We start from the raw sequence: 20,272 nt of genomic DNA on the forward strand, positions 1-20,272 counted from the left end.
GTGTCCCGCCGAACCTCTGTGGAAACATCAGAGGGTTCAGAGGCCTCACTTCTTGGCCCCCTTTACAAAGATGACCTCTACCCATTCCCAGCCACCTGCAAAGGGCTACTATTGACATCTTGCTTGAGACCTGTCTACCAACACGGATGCCACTTACCTCTTTCCCCATTATTTCGGAGGTCCGTTTCCCACTCTTCACTCTTAATTGGCACTTGAATCATTATAGTCAGCTGGATCTTGGAAAAGATCCATCAAGCATACTCCATTGAGTTCCTCTCCCTCTCCCTTCCTAAGTCCCCTTCCCAATCCCTGTTCAGGGGCTACTCTCATGAGGTGATTCTTCATTAAGAGGCAGACTCCCTCCTACAATGTGGGGTGATAGAGCATGTCTCTCCTCAGTATTAAGGGAGAGGGTTCTATTTCCCTTATTTCCTAGTCCCCAAAAAAGACAGAGGGTGGACACATATTCTGAACCTTCTGCAACTAAACATCTTTATTTGAAAGTTGAAATTCAGGATGGTTACATTAGCATTGATTATCCAATATAATTTGTGGCTCTCGATATGAAGGATGCATACTTTCACATTCTTCAGTTTGCATCTGAAGAAGTGAGGTTCTTACCCACGAAAGCTTATGCTCCCAATACTTCTGTTAGTCTTAAAGGTGCCACAGGACCCTCTGTTGCTTTTTACTTTCATGTAGAAATTCATCCCGCTCACAGAAGGTTCCTGCAATTTATGGTGGGCCAAGAACAATTCCAGTTCAGAGTTCTTCTCTTTGGCTAGCAATAGCATCCAGAGTGTTTACAAAAGTTTTCTCTGTGGTGGCAGCCCAAATGAAATGTTAATGTTACATAGTTGTCTCATATCTGAACGATTGGCTCCTGGTAAGTTGCTCCTGCTGAGAGGTCAAGTTGGTGACGGAGTTTCTGCTCCATCTTCTAGTAGCCCTGGATTTCTGCATAAACAAAAAAAGTCCATTTTATCATCCACACGGATGATAAACTTCGTCAGAGCGACACTGGACTCTGTTTCTGTGAGAATTTTTCTTCCCACAGAAAGATTTCAGTTAATGAGCAGTCTGATAGCACAGATTACTCGTAGACCAAGAACTGCAGTCAGATTGTACCTCTTGTTTTTAGGCCATATGGCCTTGTGCACTTATGTGATGCCATACATCATGCTTCATCTATGATGTCTACAGGCCTGGCTCTGGCTGGCTACTCACCAGACAAAGATCCCATCAACTCTAGAGTGACTGTTCCCAGCAGAGTCATTGTCTCCCTCATCCGGTGGCTGAACCCAGAGAAAGTGAGAGTGAGTTTTGCCTTCAACACTTCCACCCCTAATGCCACCATCCTAACAGATGCTTCCCTTCTGGGTTGGGGTGTTCCTCCGAACAAGGTACCCGGACTACACGGAAGGCCAGACTGCACAGCAGTATATTAGAACTGAGAGCAGTTTGCCAGGGTTGCAGACAGGGTTGCAAGTTGTCAGACAGTATCACCACAGTCATTTACATAAACAAACTGGGTGGAGCCAGATCTCTTCCCCTTTGCCTGGAAGCAGTCAGGCTTTGGAAGTGGTGCATCAGAAACAGCATCACTAATCAAGCTGCATACCTCCCAGGTGCTCAGAACACTTCAGCAGCCAACCTGAGCAGGTGCTTCTTTGCAGCCCACGAGTGGGAGATTCACAACTCTGTCCTGAGCAAAATATTTGCTCAGTGGGGTTCACCTCAATGGGATCGCTGTATGTCCCAAACAGGAAAATTTCCCTGACTGCTCCAAAAGAGCTATGGGCTATGGCATCCAGGGTGATACTGTCCTGATGTCATGGACAAATGATCTCAAATATTACTTTCCTCCCATTCCCCTACTACCACAGGTCCTGAGAAAGATCTGTCATGACAGGACCAGAGTCATTCTTCTAGCACCCAGTTTGGTTCCCAGAGTTCCTGAAAATGTCAGCCCTCCCCCAATCAGGATCTACTTCTTCCTGGACCCCATAATGGCATGGGGGTAGGGATGAGGCAGAATCAGACACCCCAGTCCAGACTTGCTCCATCTCATGGCCTGGTGTTTGGATGGGTATTGAAAAATAGAATGCTCCTATTCAACACCTGTCCATTCTATCCTTACCCAAAGTAGGCAAGAGCCAATTAGGACCTGCTACTTAGCTAAATGGAGGTGTTTCTCTACCTGGAGGCAGCATCATCAACCTTCTCCAGGCACTGTAAATATTCTGGTCATTTTAGATTATCTCCTGTCTCTAAAAGAAATTTGGGCCTTTCCATTAGCTCACTGTGAGTCCATCTCAGAGGAATTAGTGCCTTCCTTCCTCCATTAGAATGATGTTCTGTTTTCACCCACCCAACTACAACAAGATTCATGAGGGGCCTAGTCAGGATCTTTCCACCCGGGGTCAAACCTACACCTCAATGGGACCTCAATTGCATCCTGTCAATACTCACTAGACTACTGTTTGAACATTTGGCAACATGCTACATGTCTCACCTGTCTATGAAAGTTGCATTTTTAATTGCTATTACTTTAGCCAGGAAGGTGAGTGAGTTTGGAAGCCTTCATGGCAGACCCCTTTATCCTTTTGCCTCCATCCTAAGTTCCTCCCCACGGTTATTTATGAATTCCATGTCAACCAAAGTATCCACTTACGTGTCCTTTTTCTGAAACCCCATGCTTCTGTTGAAGAGAAGACTTCATTCCCTTGACATCAGACCTGCCCTGGTGTTCTGCAAAGGACCAAACCTATCAGAAAATCACACACTTTTTCTTGCCATAGTAGAAAGATTGTGAGGTCAAGCAAGATCCTCTGAGTATCTCTATGTGGGTTTCTGGGTGCATCAGCTACAGGTTAAAACACCCACCTCCTCCTGAAGGCACATTCCACTAGGGCACAAACCACATCACAAGCATCCCTGCAGGACGCTGCAATACTAGACAAATGCAGTGTGGCCACCTGGAGCTCCATCCACACGTTTGCTAGTTCAGGCTTCTGCTACAGATGCAGCAGTGGGAACTGCAATACTGCAATCATCTTTGCTGCTGGCTTCCTTGTACCCCTCTCCAGCCTCAGCACTGCTTGTAAATCACCCATGTGTGGAATACACATAGCGACCAGCACTTGAAGAACTAGAGGTTACTTACCTGTAACTGGAAGCTCTTGCAGATGTATTGTCCCTATCTGTATTCCACTACCTGCTCTCTGTCCCCTCGGCTTTGGATTTTGTTGCATTCATAGTAAGAAGAGGAACTGGAGAGTCACTGGCCCACACTGCCTTGTTTGCCCTCGGTTGGGAGCACAAGGAATGCTACTGTACATGTGCAGCTCAATGGACACTGCTTGTTAGAATTTCTGGACTTGAGCACATGGTGCGCATGTGTCCCCATGTGTGGATTACAGATAGGGACCACACATCTTGAAGAGCTATCAGTTACAGGTAAGTAACCTCCATTTCCAGTACAAACGTTAGTACGCAGTAACGGTATGAAGTTTTGGGATGTTCCCTGGAGGATTTTGATTCCAGTCAAAATTGTTTGACATTTTGGGGCTGGGGTAATCCTATTCTCACATGTCATGTAATATGAACTTTAAAAAAACTGTACACATTGATCAGATGAGCATGCTGACATTTTTGAAAGATAAGCACCTCTCAGCATTAAAAAACTCATACATACATATGTTGTTTCCTTTCATATCATCTTTTGAATTGGCAGATTTCTGGGTTGTGGGTTGAGACTTCTTTCAATTTTTTTGAAGGCCATGATAACCAGAATAAACTGAATGGAACTTATTTATCCAAGTTATGAAAGGGGCCTGTGGTATATGCATGTATCCATGCAATAAAGGGCATGTTTTTGAGTGCAACATGCTATTTAGACTGACAAAACTTTCATTTTATTGCCATGCATGCAGCTTTAATAAAAGCTGTTGTTGCTGTTCACTTTTACAAACTGACCTCTTTGTGAGAGGTGAACATGAATGGATGGAGTTCTGGTCAATGGAATGGTATGATCTTTGACTAACGTGAGATATGGGGGTCAGATTCTAACTCCCGCTTTGGTCCCTTTGTATGGGGGCTTGGGAGGGCCAGGGAAGAGGTCATCATCCCCAGCCGACACAGATGGTTCCTACACCATCCTCATTGCAGCCTACAGTGTAGGGGATGTGCATGGCCAGAGTGTGGTATACTCTGGTTATCCCTAGCTGGCAGATGATCCCTTCGGGGTATGGGAGCTGCTCTAACCTGCACATGGGACCAAGCAGAGAGTCAGGGAACTATAACTAGACCCCTGAGAGTGACCCATGTAAGCTGGATGCATCAGGGAATCTGGTATGTGATTTTTGTTGTTGTTGCTGTCTGCACCAGGCCATTACTGACCAATCTTTCAGGTTCCATGTTCCTTTTAAATATACATATACCTACTGAATAAATTCTGGAGAAAGGGGTTTGATTAGCAGTGTTAGAAAATTATGTCTTATTTATGTGGACTAGGGAGTGACCAAACAATTGCCCTCATTTTTGGCTTAACAGAAAATTTTAAATATGTGAGGATTGTTGTGATTTAATTTTAACTTAATTATCAGTTTTGCTGCATACCTTACTCCAATGTCACTAAATCAGTAATGCTGACCCAGGAATCACCTAACATATCCCATCTAATTCTTTTTAAATGTACAATTGATTTAAAGTATTCTGTGAACTCACTGTTTGTGCACAACCTGTATATTTTGCAGTAGACACAATTCTTCTAGAAAGGACTGCTCATGAGTTGGATATTTTACTTAAGGCGATCTCCACTGAAAAAATATGGTTAATTTAATTCCTCCCTTACCTCTTCTACATTTAGCTGCTCTGCAATAGCTTTTTTCTTTCTGTAGAAAGTTGGCAAATGATTCTCCGATGCTGTTTTATGTTTGACCAGCAGGGGAGGCTTGTGCACAAACAGTGAAATTGTTCATGTCTGGAAAACGTATAATGTATCATCGGATCTGTGACATTTAGTAGTGTCTTAAATGAATTGACTTTCTTGACTTAATCTGAAGATGGTAGACATTTTGTAAAAACAGCCAGTACGAAAACTGTTAGACATTTGAGTATTGGCCTGAGGTTACCATCAGGCCCTCCAGAATGATTAGTACCCTCCTCTGTGAACCCATATAGCATAACTTTGCTGTACAGTATGGAAGCTGTAATTGTTGCACACAATTTTATTTCAGGGAGTGAGTTCTGTTTCCCCCCCTTTCTAATCAGAATGCGAGGGCTTGGAGAAGTGAGATAGGTGTTGCAGGTCTTTTAGGTCTAGATCCACACCAGGATTTAGATGTACAATGCTCAGTGTTGCAACATGTAACTTTCAGGTTCCTGTACAATGCATAGGGTGCCTAACCCTCTATCCTTGGAAGCAGTGACTCTGAAAAAGACTTGGGAGTTGTGGTGGATAATCAGCTGAATATGAGACCACATTTTGATGATGTGGCCAAAAGAGCTAATGTGATCCTGGGATGTATAAACAGGGAATCTCGAATAGGAGCAGAAAAGTTACTTTACCTCTGTATTTTGCACTGGTGTGGTTGCTGTTGGAATAGTGTGTCCAGTTCTGGTGCCCACAATTCAAGAAGGATGTTGATAAATTGGAGAGGGTTCAGAGAAGATCCACGAGACTAATGAAAGGATTAGAAAACATGCCTCATAGTGATAGACTCAAAGAACTTAATCTAGTTAATTTAACAAAGAGAACATTAAAGTGGGGTGATTTGATTACAGTCTATAAGTATCTACATGGGGAACAAATATTGAATAATGGGCTCTTCAATCTAGCAGAGAAAGGTGTAACACAATCCAATGGTTGGAAGTTGAAGCTACACAAATTCAGACAAGAAATAAAGTGTAAATTTTTAACAGTGAGGATCATTAACCATTGGAACAATTTACTACAGATTGTGGTGGATTCTCCATCACTAACAATTTTTAAATCAAGGTTGGATGTTTTTCTCAAAAGATCTACTCTAGGAATTATTTTGGAGAAGTTCTATGGCCTGAGTTATATTGGAGGTCAAACTAGATGATCACAATAGTTCCTTCTGGCTTTGGAATCTATGAGGAAAACTAAATTAATGGAGATATCCTATCTCCTAGAACTGGAAGGGACCTTAAAAGGTCATCAAGTCCAGCCCCCTGCCTTCACTAGCAGGACCAAGTACTGATTTTGCCCCAGATCCCTAAGTGGCCCCCTCAAGGATTGAGCTCACAACCCTGGGTTTAGCAGGCCAATGCTCAAACCACTGAGCGATCCCTTCCCCCTATTGATTTTGCCCCAGATCCCTAAGTGGCCCTCTCAAGGCTTGAACTCATAACCCTGGGTTTAGCTGGCCAATGCTTAAACCACTGAGCTATCCTTAGTTTGTTGAAAGCACTGCATTATTCCCACACTGGGAATTGAACCCAGGCCACGTAGGTGAAAACCAGGAATCCTAACCACTAGATCACATGGGACTGCAGGGGAGCTATAACAAGACTCTCAGAAGCCAGCCAGCAAGCTGAGTGGGGAGCTGCCAAAGCTAGCCAGTAGGAGATGCTGAGGAGAGAAGGATATGGCCTGCCCTAAGCCCTATCCCACCAAGGTAGTTGGGCACCCATATCGTCTTGGGTAATCACAGCTGTGAACCCTCTCTAGGAGTTAGGCACCTACACCAGGTCAGCTCTTCCTCAAGAAGACAGAAAGACACCCCCCCCACACACACACACCTCCCACCCCCAGTTATAGCCAATAACCCAGGACTAGAGCACTCACCTATTTGCAGATGCCCACTCTGCCTTAATTGGAACAGAGACTTGAGTCCAGGTTTCCCCTATCTGGAGGAGAGCCCAAACAACTGGGCTATTGGCTATACTGGGGTGAGTTTCTCAGTGGGAAAGGAGCTACTCTCTGAGAGCCAGGATCTTTTTGGGACTCAGGAACCTGTTGATGGCCAAGTGGAGAGGCAGCCCCAGTCCTGCTCTGTTACAACAGACTCTGATTCCTGTCCTGCATCAACTGATCCCGAATCCCAGCCAGAAACCCAGGCGGGGACTGAAGAATCAGATCCCATGGAGTGAACTTAGGCATGTAAGTACCTATTATTATTATTGGCAGATGTGAACTACCTTCCACCTCCCTTCCCCCTTTTTGCTGCTTCAAAATGGCTTCCCCCAGCATGGCACAGGCACAATCTGTGGCCCCTTCTCCTGCCCCACCCTGTGGCAGATTTCAATAACAAAGCATTCATTTGTGCAAAATTCAACAGTTTATGGAGGCAGAGCTTACAGGGAAAGAAATGTGGTTAATTTTCATAGTTTACATGAGGTCTCAGTGCACATTGCACAGCTGGTCAAGGCACAGACAATGCTGCTTCCCATGGGTACAAAATGCCCTGTAACACACACTATAGTTGACAGTCATTACAGGGCCCTATCTATTTTCCTCTGCACTTTCTCTGTGTCTGCAGGGGAGATATAGCAAAACTTTTAACACTGAGAAACAGCTTGGTTTTGTTTTGCACGTTATAGGGAATAGCCCCTCCCCGCCATGTCCCCAGTATAGCTTGCAAGCCACTCCCACTCCTGCAGCACTTTTGGGGGACAATCCTGGTGAATAACTTCACAGCATATCTTGGTGGTCTGCCTTTTGCCTTTTAAATAAGACCATCTTCTGTCTCCTAGTTACATGCCTCAGCGTAAGATCGAGTGTCAGAACATCTTAAAGGAGATGTAGAGGGGATTACTGTCCAGCTTGCTCCCCATAATCTCCCTCCTTTACGCCTCTGAGGCCATAGTAGCACCTCCTGTGCATAAACAAAGCTGCAAAACCAAACTTGGAACATAGGTCCGATCACCCCACCCCTAACAGCAGGAAAACAGGTACAATAGACTGAAATCCCAATGCACCCAGCACCCTCTGTACACATAGACCACTTATCTCTGGGTTCCCCCAAAGAATGGGAAGAGTCTCAAAGGTAAAGTCACATATACATACCAAAAAAAGCTATCATGACTTGTTTGGGATATGAACCATAAACTATTTCCCCCCCTACTGCCATAGCCACAGCACCTGTAACAGCCAAGCCGTCAACGACAGAACCTCTATCTATTGCTGATAGACTGGCCAACCTGAAGGAGAGAAAAAGGAAGACTCTGGATGAAGTGTTGGCAGAACTCATGGCAGAGTCAGAAGCAAACCAGGCTGGCTCAGAGTTTGAAGGCTGTATATGAAGACCCAGGAGAAAGAAATGCACCTCCCCCAGGAGATCCTGGCAGTGGCCAAAGATGGAGTTGCAGTGACCAGGGAAAGCGTGTCTGTGGCTAAGGACAGCATCACTATGGCAAAAGAGAACATGGAAAAAGGCAGAGAGATGCAGAGGTAACTCATAAGCCAAAATACCCTCCTGCAAAACACTCTCCTGCAAATATGCTGCTGCTAGGCCAGTGGCTCTGCAGACCTGTAATTTGGGACCCTGTCATGCTCTTCAGCCTCCAGACAATGCTAGCTACTGGGACCAGCAGCACTTGTAACCTCTGTACCCCTACAACAGTGCTCTCAGAGGCTCCCATTCACCTCTCAGATCCAACCTCTGGGCACCGACAACACCAGCACCTGGGAGTCCAACTCTTTTGAGCCACAGCACTCAACCCCAGAACGCATGCAGACGAGAAGTGCCAGAGGCAAGGTGTGTACTCACTGTTAACTTTAGAGATGCCCTATCCCATCAATTGTTGTTTTTGAAATGTTCTCACTGTTGTACTCTGAGTTTTGTTTGCACTGTTGCAGAAATTAAAGGTTTGCATATAGTTGGTGACTGAAGACAATTGATTAAATACATTTCCAAATACAAAGATATATTCTTCCACTGGTGTCATTAAAATGTTATTTTCTATTGTTCTTTCATAATAAAATTATTTACAGTACATCCACTATGAGTCGTCTTTGCACTTAACACAGAAAATCCTTTAAATAAAGCTGAAATAATTCAGAGGGTTTTACAAAAGCACACAGGGAAGTTTAAACACAATACCACAGTGCACCCAATGTCTGCATCCCAACACACCCACTATTGGCTGACAGGTTTATGCAGGAGACTCAAAATATGAACAGTAGGCATCCCTGACGGAGTTCCCCCTGGTGTTTGCAAAAAGAACAGGAGTACTTGTGGCACCTTAGAGACTAACAGATGTATTAGAGCATAAGCTTTCGTGGACTACAGCCCACTTCTTCGGATGCATATAGAGTGGAATAAATATTGAGGAGATATATATATGCTCTCTGTATGTGTGTAAACAGGTGGGAGTTGTCTTACCAACTCTGAGAGGCCAATTAAGTAAGAGAAAAAAAAACTTTTGAAGTGATAATCAAGATAGCCCAGTACAGACAGTTTGATAAGAAGTGTGAGAATACTTACAAGGGGAGATAGATTCAATGTTTGCAATGGCTCAGCCATTCCCAGTCCTTGTTCAATCCTGAGCTGATTGTGTCTAGTTTGCATATCAATTCCAGCTCAGCAGTCTCTCATTGGAGTCTGTTTTTGAAGTTTTTCTGTTGTAAGATAGCCACCCGCGGGTCTGTCATTGAATGACCAGACAGGTTAAAGTGTTCTCCCACTGGTTTTTGTCTCTGTGGGATGCATTGCTGGCTTCTCAAACCTCCGAGCAAGTCTTTCCACCTCAGCCATTGGCAAGGCTTTCCTCCTTACTCTCATAATTATTGTGTAAAACACAACATGCAGTGGAACATTTTTTCCCCCTGTTACTTCCAACCTATTCCATTATCAGCGCCATTTGCTTTTCAAATGGCCAAGTGCACACTCGACTACCATGCTGCAGCTACTCAGGCAATAGTTAAAATGTTCCTTCCTTCTGTTCAAGCAGCCTGTATATGGCTTCAAATTAGCCAAGGCATCAGGGGAATAAATTGGGCCTCCCAGAATAACTGGACCCACCTTCACACCATTAATGTCCACATTGCAACTCTGGGCACACAGTCCTTTCTCCACTAAGGGGGGAGGGATAGCTCTGTGGTTTGAGCATTGGCCTGCTAAACCCAGGGTTGTGAGTTCAATTCTTGAGGGGCCATTTAGGGATCTGGGGCAAAAATCTGTCTGGCGATTGGTCCTGCTTTGAGCAGGGGGTTGGACTAAATGACCTCCTGAGATCCCTTCCAACCCTGATATTCTATGATTCTAATTTAAATAGTACTGAATTCTGAAGGATCCTAGCATCATGGGCTAGGGAATGATAGGCACATGGGTTCCTTCAACTGCCCCACAAGAGTTTAGGAAGCCATGTGTGCAAAGACATAAGTAATCTCCTGAGCATTACCCAGCCTCAATATCTCAGTTAGACACAGCACCTTATCAATGCCATAGCAGACCTGCATCAGAATGGCCCCAGCAGTTGATCTCCCTGCCCAGAATTGGTTGGCTACAGACCAGTAACATTCTGAGGTTTCCAGATGACAATGGCAATCTGTTTCTCCATGGGTACAGGACACCACATTGGTAGTATGTCACTGAAGCTTCAGGGTCAGTTCTGCACAGATCTCAAAAAAGGTAGCCTTCCCCATTCTGAAGTTCTCTTGCTTCACCTGGTCTTCCCAGCTTTGCAGACCAATCCTCTCCCACCAGTCCATGCTGGTTTCCCGGTTCCAGAAACAGTGCTGAATGCTGTGTAGGTGATCCAGAAACCAGTCCTCTTGTTCCAGCACCTATCTCACCTGGGGTTGAGTATAATTTAAAGAGGAAAATAACCTGTTAAGTGCTATTATTATTATTATTATTATTATTGCATGCAGTGTAGCTATATTGGTCCCAGGGTATTAGAGACACAAGGTGGATGAGGTAATATCTTTGATTTATTTTATTTATGCATCTGAAGAAGGGTTTTTTTTAACCCATGAAAGCTTATGCCCAAATAAATCTATTAGTCTTTAAGGTGCCACCAGACTCCTTGTTGTTTTTGTGGATACAGACTAACACAGCTACCCCCGATGCTATCTTTTATCGGACCACTTCTGTTTGTGAGAGAACAAGCTTTTGAGCCACACAGAGCTCTTGTCTCACTGGTATTGTTGTTGAGGTAGCCTGGAGTCCTTACTTATCACACTCAAAAAAGGGGGAGGGAAATGGGCTGATAGTGAATGTGCCAGTCTTGTTATCTGAACAGAGAAGGATTAATTCAGCTAGCCACTCTTAAACATTTTGTCACATGTGAAGCAGCTCATTATATTCTCTCTACTGGAACATATATATGCAGCAACAAAATGGGTGGGCAGAATGGGAAAGATCACTTCCTTTTGCAAATTTAGAAATCTGATTATCTGGCACTAAATTCTGAGCTAGAGCGGACTCTTTGGGAGACGAACTGCTCTAGAGTTGGGGAGACTCTACAAGTCCATGTAAGCAAGTAGGAACAAGAAAGCTCTGGTGAATGAAAGACAAATCCCCTGTTCCTTAAACACAAGATTGCTGCTGGCTGCTCAGTAATACTGTACAGCTGCAGACTGGGCAGGGACTAGGCATGCTTAGGGGAAATCAAGGATGCTTGCCCCACCCCCTCCAAACAAAAGAGAAAGGAATAACATGAGGATCAGTGAAATCTTGATGGAAATGTCAAGAACTGAGCTTAAATAAATACAGAAATCTAGGGAATAGCATCCCACTCATTGAGGCTGATTTGCCCAAGATAAAGGAAGATAAGCCTTGCAAAGGAGCCTGAGAATATTGGTTAATGCAAACAACTGATTTCACCAGAACAGCTCTGAAAAGGAAGCCAGCACCTGCAGGCCAAATATTTAATTACTTGGCTGCAGTAACTGACTTCAATGCAAACATTGTCAAGGCAGTGTTTCAATGTCAAGGCTGTCTTTAGGGAACTACAGGCTTTCTCAATAACATCTAATGTATTCAGTGAATGTCCCTATGTTGTTAATTGCAGGGAATCTCCTTCTGCCTCTTGTAGCAGTCAATTCAGTGCACCCACTCTGGCTTCAGTGACTGGAGGCTGTTCTAGTTTAAAGTCAGTGGGAGCTGTGCATGCACACTGGAGAGTAAATTTGCCCTTCAGCATGTAAAAAGGCTCCGACTCTCCAACATAACTCTTTCTAAAAATGTTTTTCAAATCACAATTATTATGTGTATTACTGTAGCACCTAGGAGCCCCAGTCATGGACCAGGACCTCATTGTGTTAGGTGCTGTACAAACACAGACCAAAATATAGTCTCTGCCCCAAAGAGCTCACAATCTAAGTAATTATGACTGAAGCATCTATTAATAGGTAAATTGGTGACTTTTGCTGTGTTTGAAACCTTTTCCTCCTCAGTATGGATAACATATGAATTATTCAGATACTGTGGTGATAGGAGCTTATAAGAACCTAGCTAGCTAGTAATTAATGTAGCTTATATAGTCCCTTTAGCTCTCAAAAGACTTTGTAAACATTGATTGCTTACATTTTAAGCCTCACAAAATTTGAAATGAGCTTGGGATTATGCCCCTCCTATAGCCCTTTATTTCATTTTGCTGTTCTATCAATGGCCAGTATTTTGGGTTATTTACATAATGACCTCCACTAGATAGTGAACAATGGGAAATAAGTTTGTTTTCTTCTCATTTCCTTTCCTGTCTGGTCAATGGTGGCATCTAGGCCACCAAAGGCAGCTCTGCTTTGCCTAGCAGAGCAGGACCCGACTAGCAATACTGCTTTGGAAAATCAACCTGCAGACAGTGATGAAGCAGGATACAGTTTCAACTCTTTTCCTTGGACTAGAATACATTGCCTCTGTAATGCACCAGCAATTCCCCCAGCCATAGCAGAAGTCACAGTGTTGCTCCCAAATCTTTGTCTCATGCTGAGCAACATACTGCTAGCAAGCCACAAGGCCAGATATGCTGTTGTTGAAAGATAAATTTAAGTGAGCTTCTCATTTCCATATGTAGTAAGATCTCTCAGTACAAAATCAGGTATCAGTTGTCACCCATTTAAATGCTTGTTTGTGAGCATGCATGTGTAATGGAGGCTTAGTGACCTTTCTTTATATGCTTGCTAAATGTTGCTGCAACCATTCTAATAGCTTAGGGGGAGATATTTAAAAAGCATAAATGACAGTTAGATGCCTCTTATTGACTTTCAATGTAGGGGAGTAGGAGGAGGATTAGATATTTAGCTTCCATTTGTACATCTGAAAATCACCCTTTTAGATTATATTTTTGAATAAGGATCACTCTTTCCTGCAGGATGGGAGGGCAGTTGTTCATTTCCTTGGTGAAGTCCTGGCTATATATTCCTCAAGTCTCCCCCAGCTCATTTTAAGCTTCCTTATCTTCAGATCTTTGTGTTGCAGCCAGTGTGTCTCTGACTGATGACTCTAGTCTACAAGATTCTCTTTAGTCTGTCTCCGCTGTTCTTAAATTGGTTTATTGGTCATTGATGAAGAATACAAGCAGCCTGTTCCCAACAAAGTTGAGCTTCCAATTCTGCAGCTTCCCTAGTCCTTGCCAGAACAAGGGACAGTAATGAAGGGCTCTTAAGTAAGTGGGCACAACTTCCAGTGATTTTTAGAATAGTGCCACTTTAATCCAGGGAAGAAGTTGGCCCTAGGAATCAATCACCATGAGGAGCAGAGCACTGGCGTTAGGCCACCAGCTTGGCAACTTTCACTATTGGTCATTAACTCCTTCATGGTAGCAGCCTCTACTATGTTGCCTTGTGTGCAGGTGAAAAGCAAACTGTCAAAACACAGTGAAGTATAAAATTAACTCTAGTGGCTATTTTTCCTCTAGCACAATCTCCAACTGACTGAAACTCTGCTATCTCCTTCAAAGATTTTGAAGTGAAGAAGATCTTCTAAAAATAGCTATGACTGTTCATTTTTAACATGTACTTTTACTCTTCTGATGTCGAGGCAAATTTTATTAAAAAACCCAAAGCAGATTACCCTCTTCTGTGCTGTTGTAAAAATATTGATAACATCTGAAGGACTGGGACACAGGTCTGAACAAGAAGTTTGATATACCTAGACTCTCAAGAGCTTCAGCTTCATGTCCCAGCCATACATCCTTGGAGCTAGGTACATTGGGCAAGCCTTGCTTGTGCACTCTGGATGCTCGGCACTATTCTAGTGGGTCTACAGCTGGCCAGGTGTATGTGTGGAAAGATTTGCTGGGATAGCTGTATCAGTACACTATACTGGCATATTGCTCCAAACTGTCATTTGGCAGTGCAGCTTTTTCCAGCCTTCTGAGTGAAATAAACTATTCTGGAAAAGTGCATTTTTGCTGGCACAGTTATGTTGGTCACATCACACCTCATCACATCTCTGACCAACACAGCTGTGCTAGCAAAAGTTAACAGGAAAGAACTGGCCTAAGCAGCCATAAATCCAGTCTATCTGGTTAAACTGAGTTTAGGGTTGGTTTGTGTCACTGGATTGGTGCAAAACTGGAGCATACTGGTGAATAATCTGGCCACTAGAGTGCTATTTTACTGTGTGGTGGTCATATGAGGCATTACAAATCCAAGTTTTGTCTGCTTTCTGTGGTCCATACAGATCCTACAGCACGTTCCATAATGGTAGAGGTTTGTCCTGCTGTCCTTGGCCAAAACTCCCTCTTACATCAAACTCTTATGCTGGTTGCTTGCTTCTCTCTACCTTAGAGTTGGCTGTGTTTTGAAAATAAAGTTATTGTAGACATGCAAATGTCATCTTTTAAATTTTCTACAAATTGCATTGCAGTGTTCTCCAGTTAATTGGGAATATCCTGAGGACATAAGCCATCTTTATATCTGATTTTTGTTGGTTACATTAGCTGGCCTACTCTGTGCTATTTATAAATACTATCTGAACAAATACCCAAAATAATCTTTGACAAATTATTTCTGACTAGAGGCTAGAAGGCTGCATTCATTAGGAGCTAGCAGACAGTGTGAGGTTTTAGTTACATGTTTCACAGTATCAGCTAGATTTTTAACACTGCTAGTTAGGACAAAGACTGTAATTATTCTTCTCCTTGATTGTAAAATGTGTCCAGCATAAGAAGGTAGCTGCCCTCTGAATTGAATACAAGGCCTTGATAAATGAGGGAGCAAAGGAATGTGGTTTAGTAACTATTCAGAATTAGCCAAATGACTTGCAGGAGCTATCGAGTGTGACTAACTATAGTTGCAAACCTGCCAAGATTCATTCACTGGCTAGGAAGAATCCTTCTTTTGGAGTAATTTTCATGCAGTTTCTAATATACTTCACTTTTGTGATGATGGTTTTGTAGTGTGAAATATTATCAGTAATAGTTTTATTTTGAATGGTTTATGTATTTATGTCTTTTCTGTAATTATTTACATGGCTGCAGGAAGACAGCCCTGAAATTGAGAGCTGGAGTGTGATGCCTAGGGACCCCACAGGAAGGTAAACATCCATGTTAGGGACTTTACTGCTATTTGATTACACTTGTATCATACTAATCCCATTTAACATCTCCCAACACACCCAGCAGCCCTAAGCCTATAGTGAGGGCACGTGATCACCACGGCCCATACAAAGTAGCATATGGCCTAGTAGTGATGCAAATGATTCCCTCCGTCCAGGCCGAGAGAGAGGGGGAGGGGATGCTGCAGCGCCAGCGGGTCACGTGCCAGCGAGTGGCGCAGCCTGTGCGAGCCGCGAAGGAGGCGGCGAGGGGCGTTAGCGGGGCTGCAGTTTTATTTCCCGCTAACTGCAAAAGACAAGTCCCCTCCCCTCCCCCCCCCCCCATTGAGCCCCATGTACCTGCGTTTGCAACGTGCCTTGGGTGAAGCAGGCGTGTTAGAACGTTAACAATGTAAACACTCCACGGGCATGCGGAACAACCGGCTCTTTCTGGGGTTTAAGCATCCCTGTAACCCGAACGCTAATACAGTGTGTGTGTGTGTGTGTGTGTCCATACACCCTTCCCTCAGTCCCGGTTACTTATGTGCGAGGAATAGCAGGAACCGCTCGATCTTCAAGTGCAGGAATCCCTCTGGCGCTGCGGGCTCTCGCTCTCCAGGCCGGGCCCTTTGCAGGAAGTGATGGCAGCGGGCTCGGTAACTTTGGCTGCATCTCCTCCAAACAAAGGGGTTTCCAGCGCACTTGAAATAAGTAACGTACGTGGGGAACGTGCAGTGATGTATCATTTTGGGGGCGATGGAAAACCCACCTTCTTTTTCTGCACACAGACTGTCCATCACGGTGCCTAGGCGACTGTTTGTTTCTTCCCTAATGCTGCAGAGCCCTCCTGTAACAGCCAATCCCAGCGCAGGAAGTGGGCAGGTTTTACTCTGTCATTATCCCCTGTATGGAAAAAAGCCTCTGCATCTTTTTTTGCGTGGTGGGGGGAGAGGAGGAAGAAGCAGCCTTCCCTGCAGTTTAGAAGCTTTTCGTGCAAGGAAGAAAAAAGAAGAAACAAAAACAAAACAGAGCCTTTAAATCGTTCCTGTGAGAGTTGTGTTTGTGTCCTGACTGCTCTGGTGTTCAGCAAAACCCTTTAATTATTTTACTTAATCAGACAGGATGATAGCTGCCCAGCTTCTGGCCTATTTCTTCACCGAATTGAAAGATGATCAGGTCAAAAAGGTAAGTCAGAAACCGAATATTTGCACCCCAATGGCCAATTTATGTTTCATAAAGATGTCTTTGTGTTGTCAGTGTCTGACATGTGCTTCCAGTTGATGAAAATATTTGGTAGAAAAGCTGAACCTAGCAAAATCGGAAATATTTGCTCTAATAAAATGAATTATCTTGTCTGGTGCATGTGGGGTGTTTTAGAAAAGCAGTGGAGCCTTGAGTTTGTAATATTTGAAGGGTATAACCCCTGAAAAGCTGAGTAATATGCTGCAGTGTCCTTGAAAGAAGGATGTAGATGTCATTTCTCCACTGAGAGTCCCTCCAGGGCCTTTGTAGAATAGTCTAAAATACACTAATACAGTTTGTCAGTCTCCTAATATGTAACTGAATGAACGGCAAATATGTTTTATTACCCGGGGAATCCAAGGCCCAAGCCAATTATTATTTAAAAATTAAGTTACCTTAACTGTAATTTATTTATTTTTAAAGTAGAGTCCTACCCAAAAAATCTGCTTATTTCTTGCTGTTAATTAAAGTAATCTTTTTAGCTAGCAATTGAGTGAAAGAACTGAGTTGAATGTAACATTTAAAATGTAGTCTGATAATTTATTCACAAATTTGAAGCAATTTATTTATATTCTTATTAAAGTGCCAAATAGGGGTCACACTAGTTTCCCCTAAGGTTATTTTACACAGTTATGCTGTGTCCTCATGACTCGTAGGTGGTCCCTTATTGAGATGGGCCTCTATATAGAGATGAAATATTCTGTTTTTAGTATCATCAGAATAATGTCCTTAGGCCTCTTACGGGAGGAGGCCCAACATTTCATTATACTAGGTGTAGCGCCACTGTGGGTGTAGGCTATAAACACAGACTTTGCAGAAATATTAAAGAAAAAATATAAAAATTTCCTTATGCTGCAAAATTTGTAATGACTGTAAGGTATTTTAACTACATTTGATGTAGTTTTGTTGTCAGTGTGTTACTGCAGCAGAATTTAAAAACAAAAAGAGCTCTAATTATCAAGAAGTCATTTCCACGTCAGGAAATCACTTCCACGTACATCACTTCAATATGTTTCTTTTTATTTCTTGCTCTTTGTAAACAACAGCATATATAGAGGCGATCACTCCTTTTTTATTAGTGCTTGCACAGACATGTATTACAAGAATGTGAGTTAAAAACAAATTCAAGTCACAAACAATTTTGGATTTTATGTTGTTGTGACTTATGAATGTATGGGGCAACAGTAATTTTTTTATAGTGAATTTACAGAGGCTGGACGTTGTGCTAAAAAGCTTGATTTCTAAGCAGTTAAGGGGGAATATTGTTGTGTGCCAGTTAGTTGCATGGTGTTGCTGTTTAACAGCATAGTACAAAATGGGTGTGGAGTTCTGTGTAAATAGATTGTAAAACAGTATTACCTTATTTCTGAGTACTACTAGTTGCTTGGGTGTGGTGGCTTAACATGAAAAGGAAAAGCACAGTAGTTTGGTTGAATAGCTAGCAATGCTGGAGATTTTGGTACTAGGCCAAAAAAAAAAGTTTGACTTTCTGAAGAAGCTCAGTGGCTTTTCACAAACAGGTGCCATAACCTGGAAGATTCTGCTGACCCTTTCTGTGCCACATTTGTCCATATTATGTGGATTTGAGGGGAGAAATGGGGAGAAGGAGAGAGGAATATTATTAAAGGTGCATGTAAAATTTTTGTAAAACCCTGAATAATGTGACCGTGTCCTTTTCTGTTAATGTTACAAATGTGCATTTTTGTAGTAATATCTGAGCTTGTCTGCCTAGTCTAGGGAAATTTGCACCTGTGTGTGACTAGATTGATGTTGCTACATTGGTGTTGGTGTAAATGTTCAGCATAGATGCACTGCATTTGTGCAACTAGCAAAGATGAGTCACGTTGGTGCATACCACATCTTACACTGGTGTATCACATCCATGCTGGGGTTTTCTCCTGTGTAGTTACATGAGGGCACTGGTAACTACACTAGTGAGCAAAAAACAAAACCCTCAAAAAGCTATTTCCCCTCTCCCCACAATAAAATAAAATAAAAAAACCACCAACAAAAACTCCAAACTTGAACAGAAAACCCAGTTAGATGGGGCCTAAGAATGTGCTTTATTTTTAAAAGTTGCTTCTTGCAGCTTTAGGCCTCTTGTTTATTCCATTGGATTTTCCCTATCAAAAATCCCTGTAGGAGGTAGAGGATTAGGAATAACTGTTTAGTCTGGAGGAAGATCCTACAACTGCCTTCTCACTGAATTTTTCTATTATCTGAATCTGTGCAACATGTATATTTGTTTTCTTGAAACAGTTTTACACGCCACTTACTGCTCCAGATTTATAAACCAATGTAAAGCATAATCTGTTTTATTGTTGTTATATTTAACAATCCAAAATAAACAAAGAATCACAATCACAGCGGAGGTGGTTCATACACAAGATGTCACAAACTTTACATTTACTGCATCTGAAAAAGGGGAAGTTCTATGGTGTTGTCTCACAGATATTGTTATAAAAATATAGACAGTGTGTTTGTAAATTTTGTTACAGTGAGAAACATAATTTTATTTGACTGTACTAGAAACCTTTGTGATGGGGTATTTTAGAAATATAGATAGCTATTGTATAAATTAAAATCCCATTTAGATTGCACACAAATCTAAGCATATAAGTAAAATATTTCTATATGTGCACCCTAATCAGAATCTATTGATATTGAAGCTAAGAACAACCCCCCCTTTCTCCTGGCCTCCTTTTAAAAAAAATGATAAATTAATAAAAAATCAGTGTTGGAAGGTTTATGAGGGGGCTGGTTGGATCAGAATTCTAGTCCTGTTCTGACCCTCAATATACTGGAAGGTGACTCATGTTGACCCATGATAGTGGTACAAATGTACTTATCCTCAGTATATTGCACAGAAGAATACTTGTCTTCAGTTCTCATTTTAGCTCCCTCCTAGCTGTGCTTCCTCCTCCTCAAAAGGGGGAGGTCTCTTTTATTCCACTACAGACTGATTTGTTTCCACCCCTCACTGACCACCACTCTATTACTTGCCTCCCCTATAACTTCATACTGCTCCACATCCATATAGTTCTAACCCTGAATGCAGGCCTGAACTGTTAATCTTAGTCCCCCTTGCACTGGTTCTTGGCCTGAGGTTTAGGTGACAGCTGATAGTGCAGGTGGTGAGTCACACTGAGAATGCCACCATAGGGCATGGGGGATAAGGAAGGATTATCAGCAAAGAAGAGACAAGGTAAGCTGGAACTTGTTCAGCCTGAGTCCCACGGTGCTCTGTATCCCAGTGACTAGAAATTTTCCCTCCTCCACAGAATCTTTGTGGTCATGTAATACAGGCTGTACTCTAGTGTCATTCACCTGGTAGTTAACCAGTTTCCTCAGAGACAGTAACTTTAAGGATCTGTACTATAGCAGTTACCTTCGCATAGTGCGATTCATTGTGGCTAGATATAGTATGGAGATGATATGGTTCTGAGACATGTGGAGTACCTAGGTATAATGAGTTAAGAATACTGCCTCCAGCTTAACTTGAATATAGATATAAAATTTGTTTTTCTTTGTTTAAGACAGGCTCTTGAAGGAGATATCCACTAATTTTGGTTAGTACA

General features: G+C 42.7%; 1 protein-coding gene, 1 long non-coding RNA gene and 1 other non-coding gene across 4 annotated transcripts in view; 1 reads left to right on the top strand and 2 right to left on the bottom strand.

Annotated features, from left to right (window-relative positions):
• Positions 1 to 471: 471 nt before the first annotated feature.
• LOC117880823 lies at positions 472 to 5,619 on the bottom strand. Of its 2 annotated transcripts, none has more exons than XR_004646624.1 (3): positions 5,572 to 5,619; positions 2,675 to 2,751; positions 472 to 957 (listed from the first exon to the last, which is right to left on the bottom strand). It is a non-coding gene; the product is annotated as an uncharacterized LOC117880823 (long non-coding RNA). The 2 variants fall into 2 exon arrangements; XR_004646625.1 differs by having other exon boundaries at positions 2,675 to 2,767; positions 5,572 to 5,611.
• Positions 5,620 to 6,444: 825 nt separating this feature from the next.
• On the bottom strand, positions 6,445 to 6,516 carry TRNAE-UUC. Its single transcript has one exon. It is a non-coding gene; the product is annotated as a tRNA-Glu (tRNA).
• A 9,854-nt stretch (positions 6,517 to 16,370) lies between these two features.
• The window catches only part of HK1 (hexokinase 1), an 88,139-nt gene continuing 84,237 nt past the window's right edge, over positions 16,371 to 20,272 (top strand). Inside the window, exon 1 of the mRNA XM_034777320.1 lies at positions 16,371 to 16,637. Within this exon, the coding sequence (XP_034633211.1) occupies positions 16,575 to 16,637 (63 nt within the window). The 5' untranslated portion in view covers positions 16,371 to 16,574. The remainder of the gene's footprint in view (positions 16,638 to 20,272) is intronic.

The sequence above is a fragment of the Trachemys scripta genome, chromosome 7 (assembly GCF_013100865.1).
Source record: "Trachemys scripta elegans isolate TJP31775 chromosome 7, CAS_Tse_1.0, whole genome shotgun sequence".
Taxonomy (NCBI): Eukaryota; Metazoa; Chordata; order Testudines; family Emydidae; genus Trachemys; species Trachemys scripta.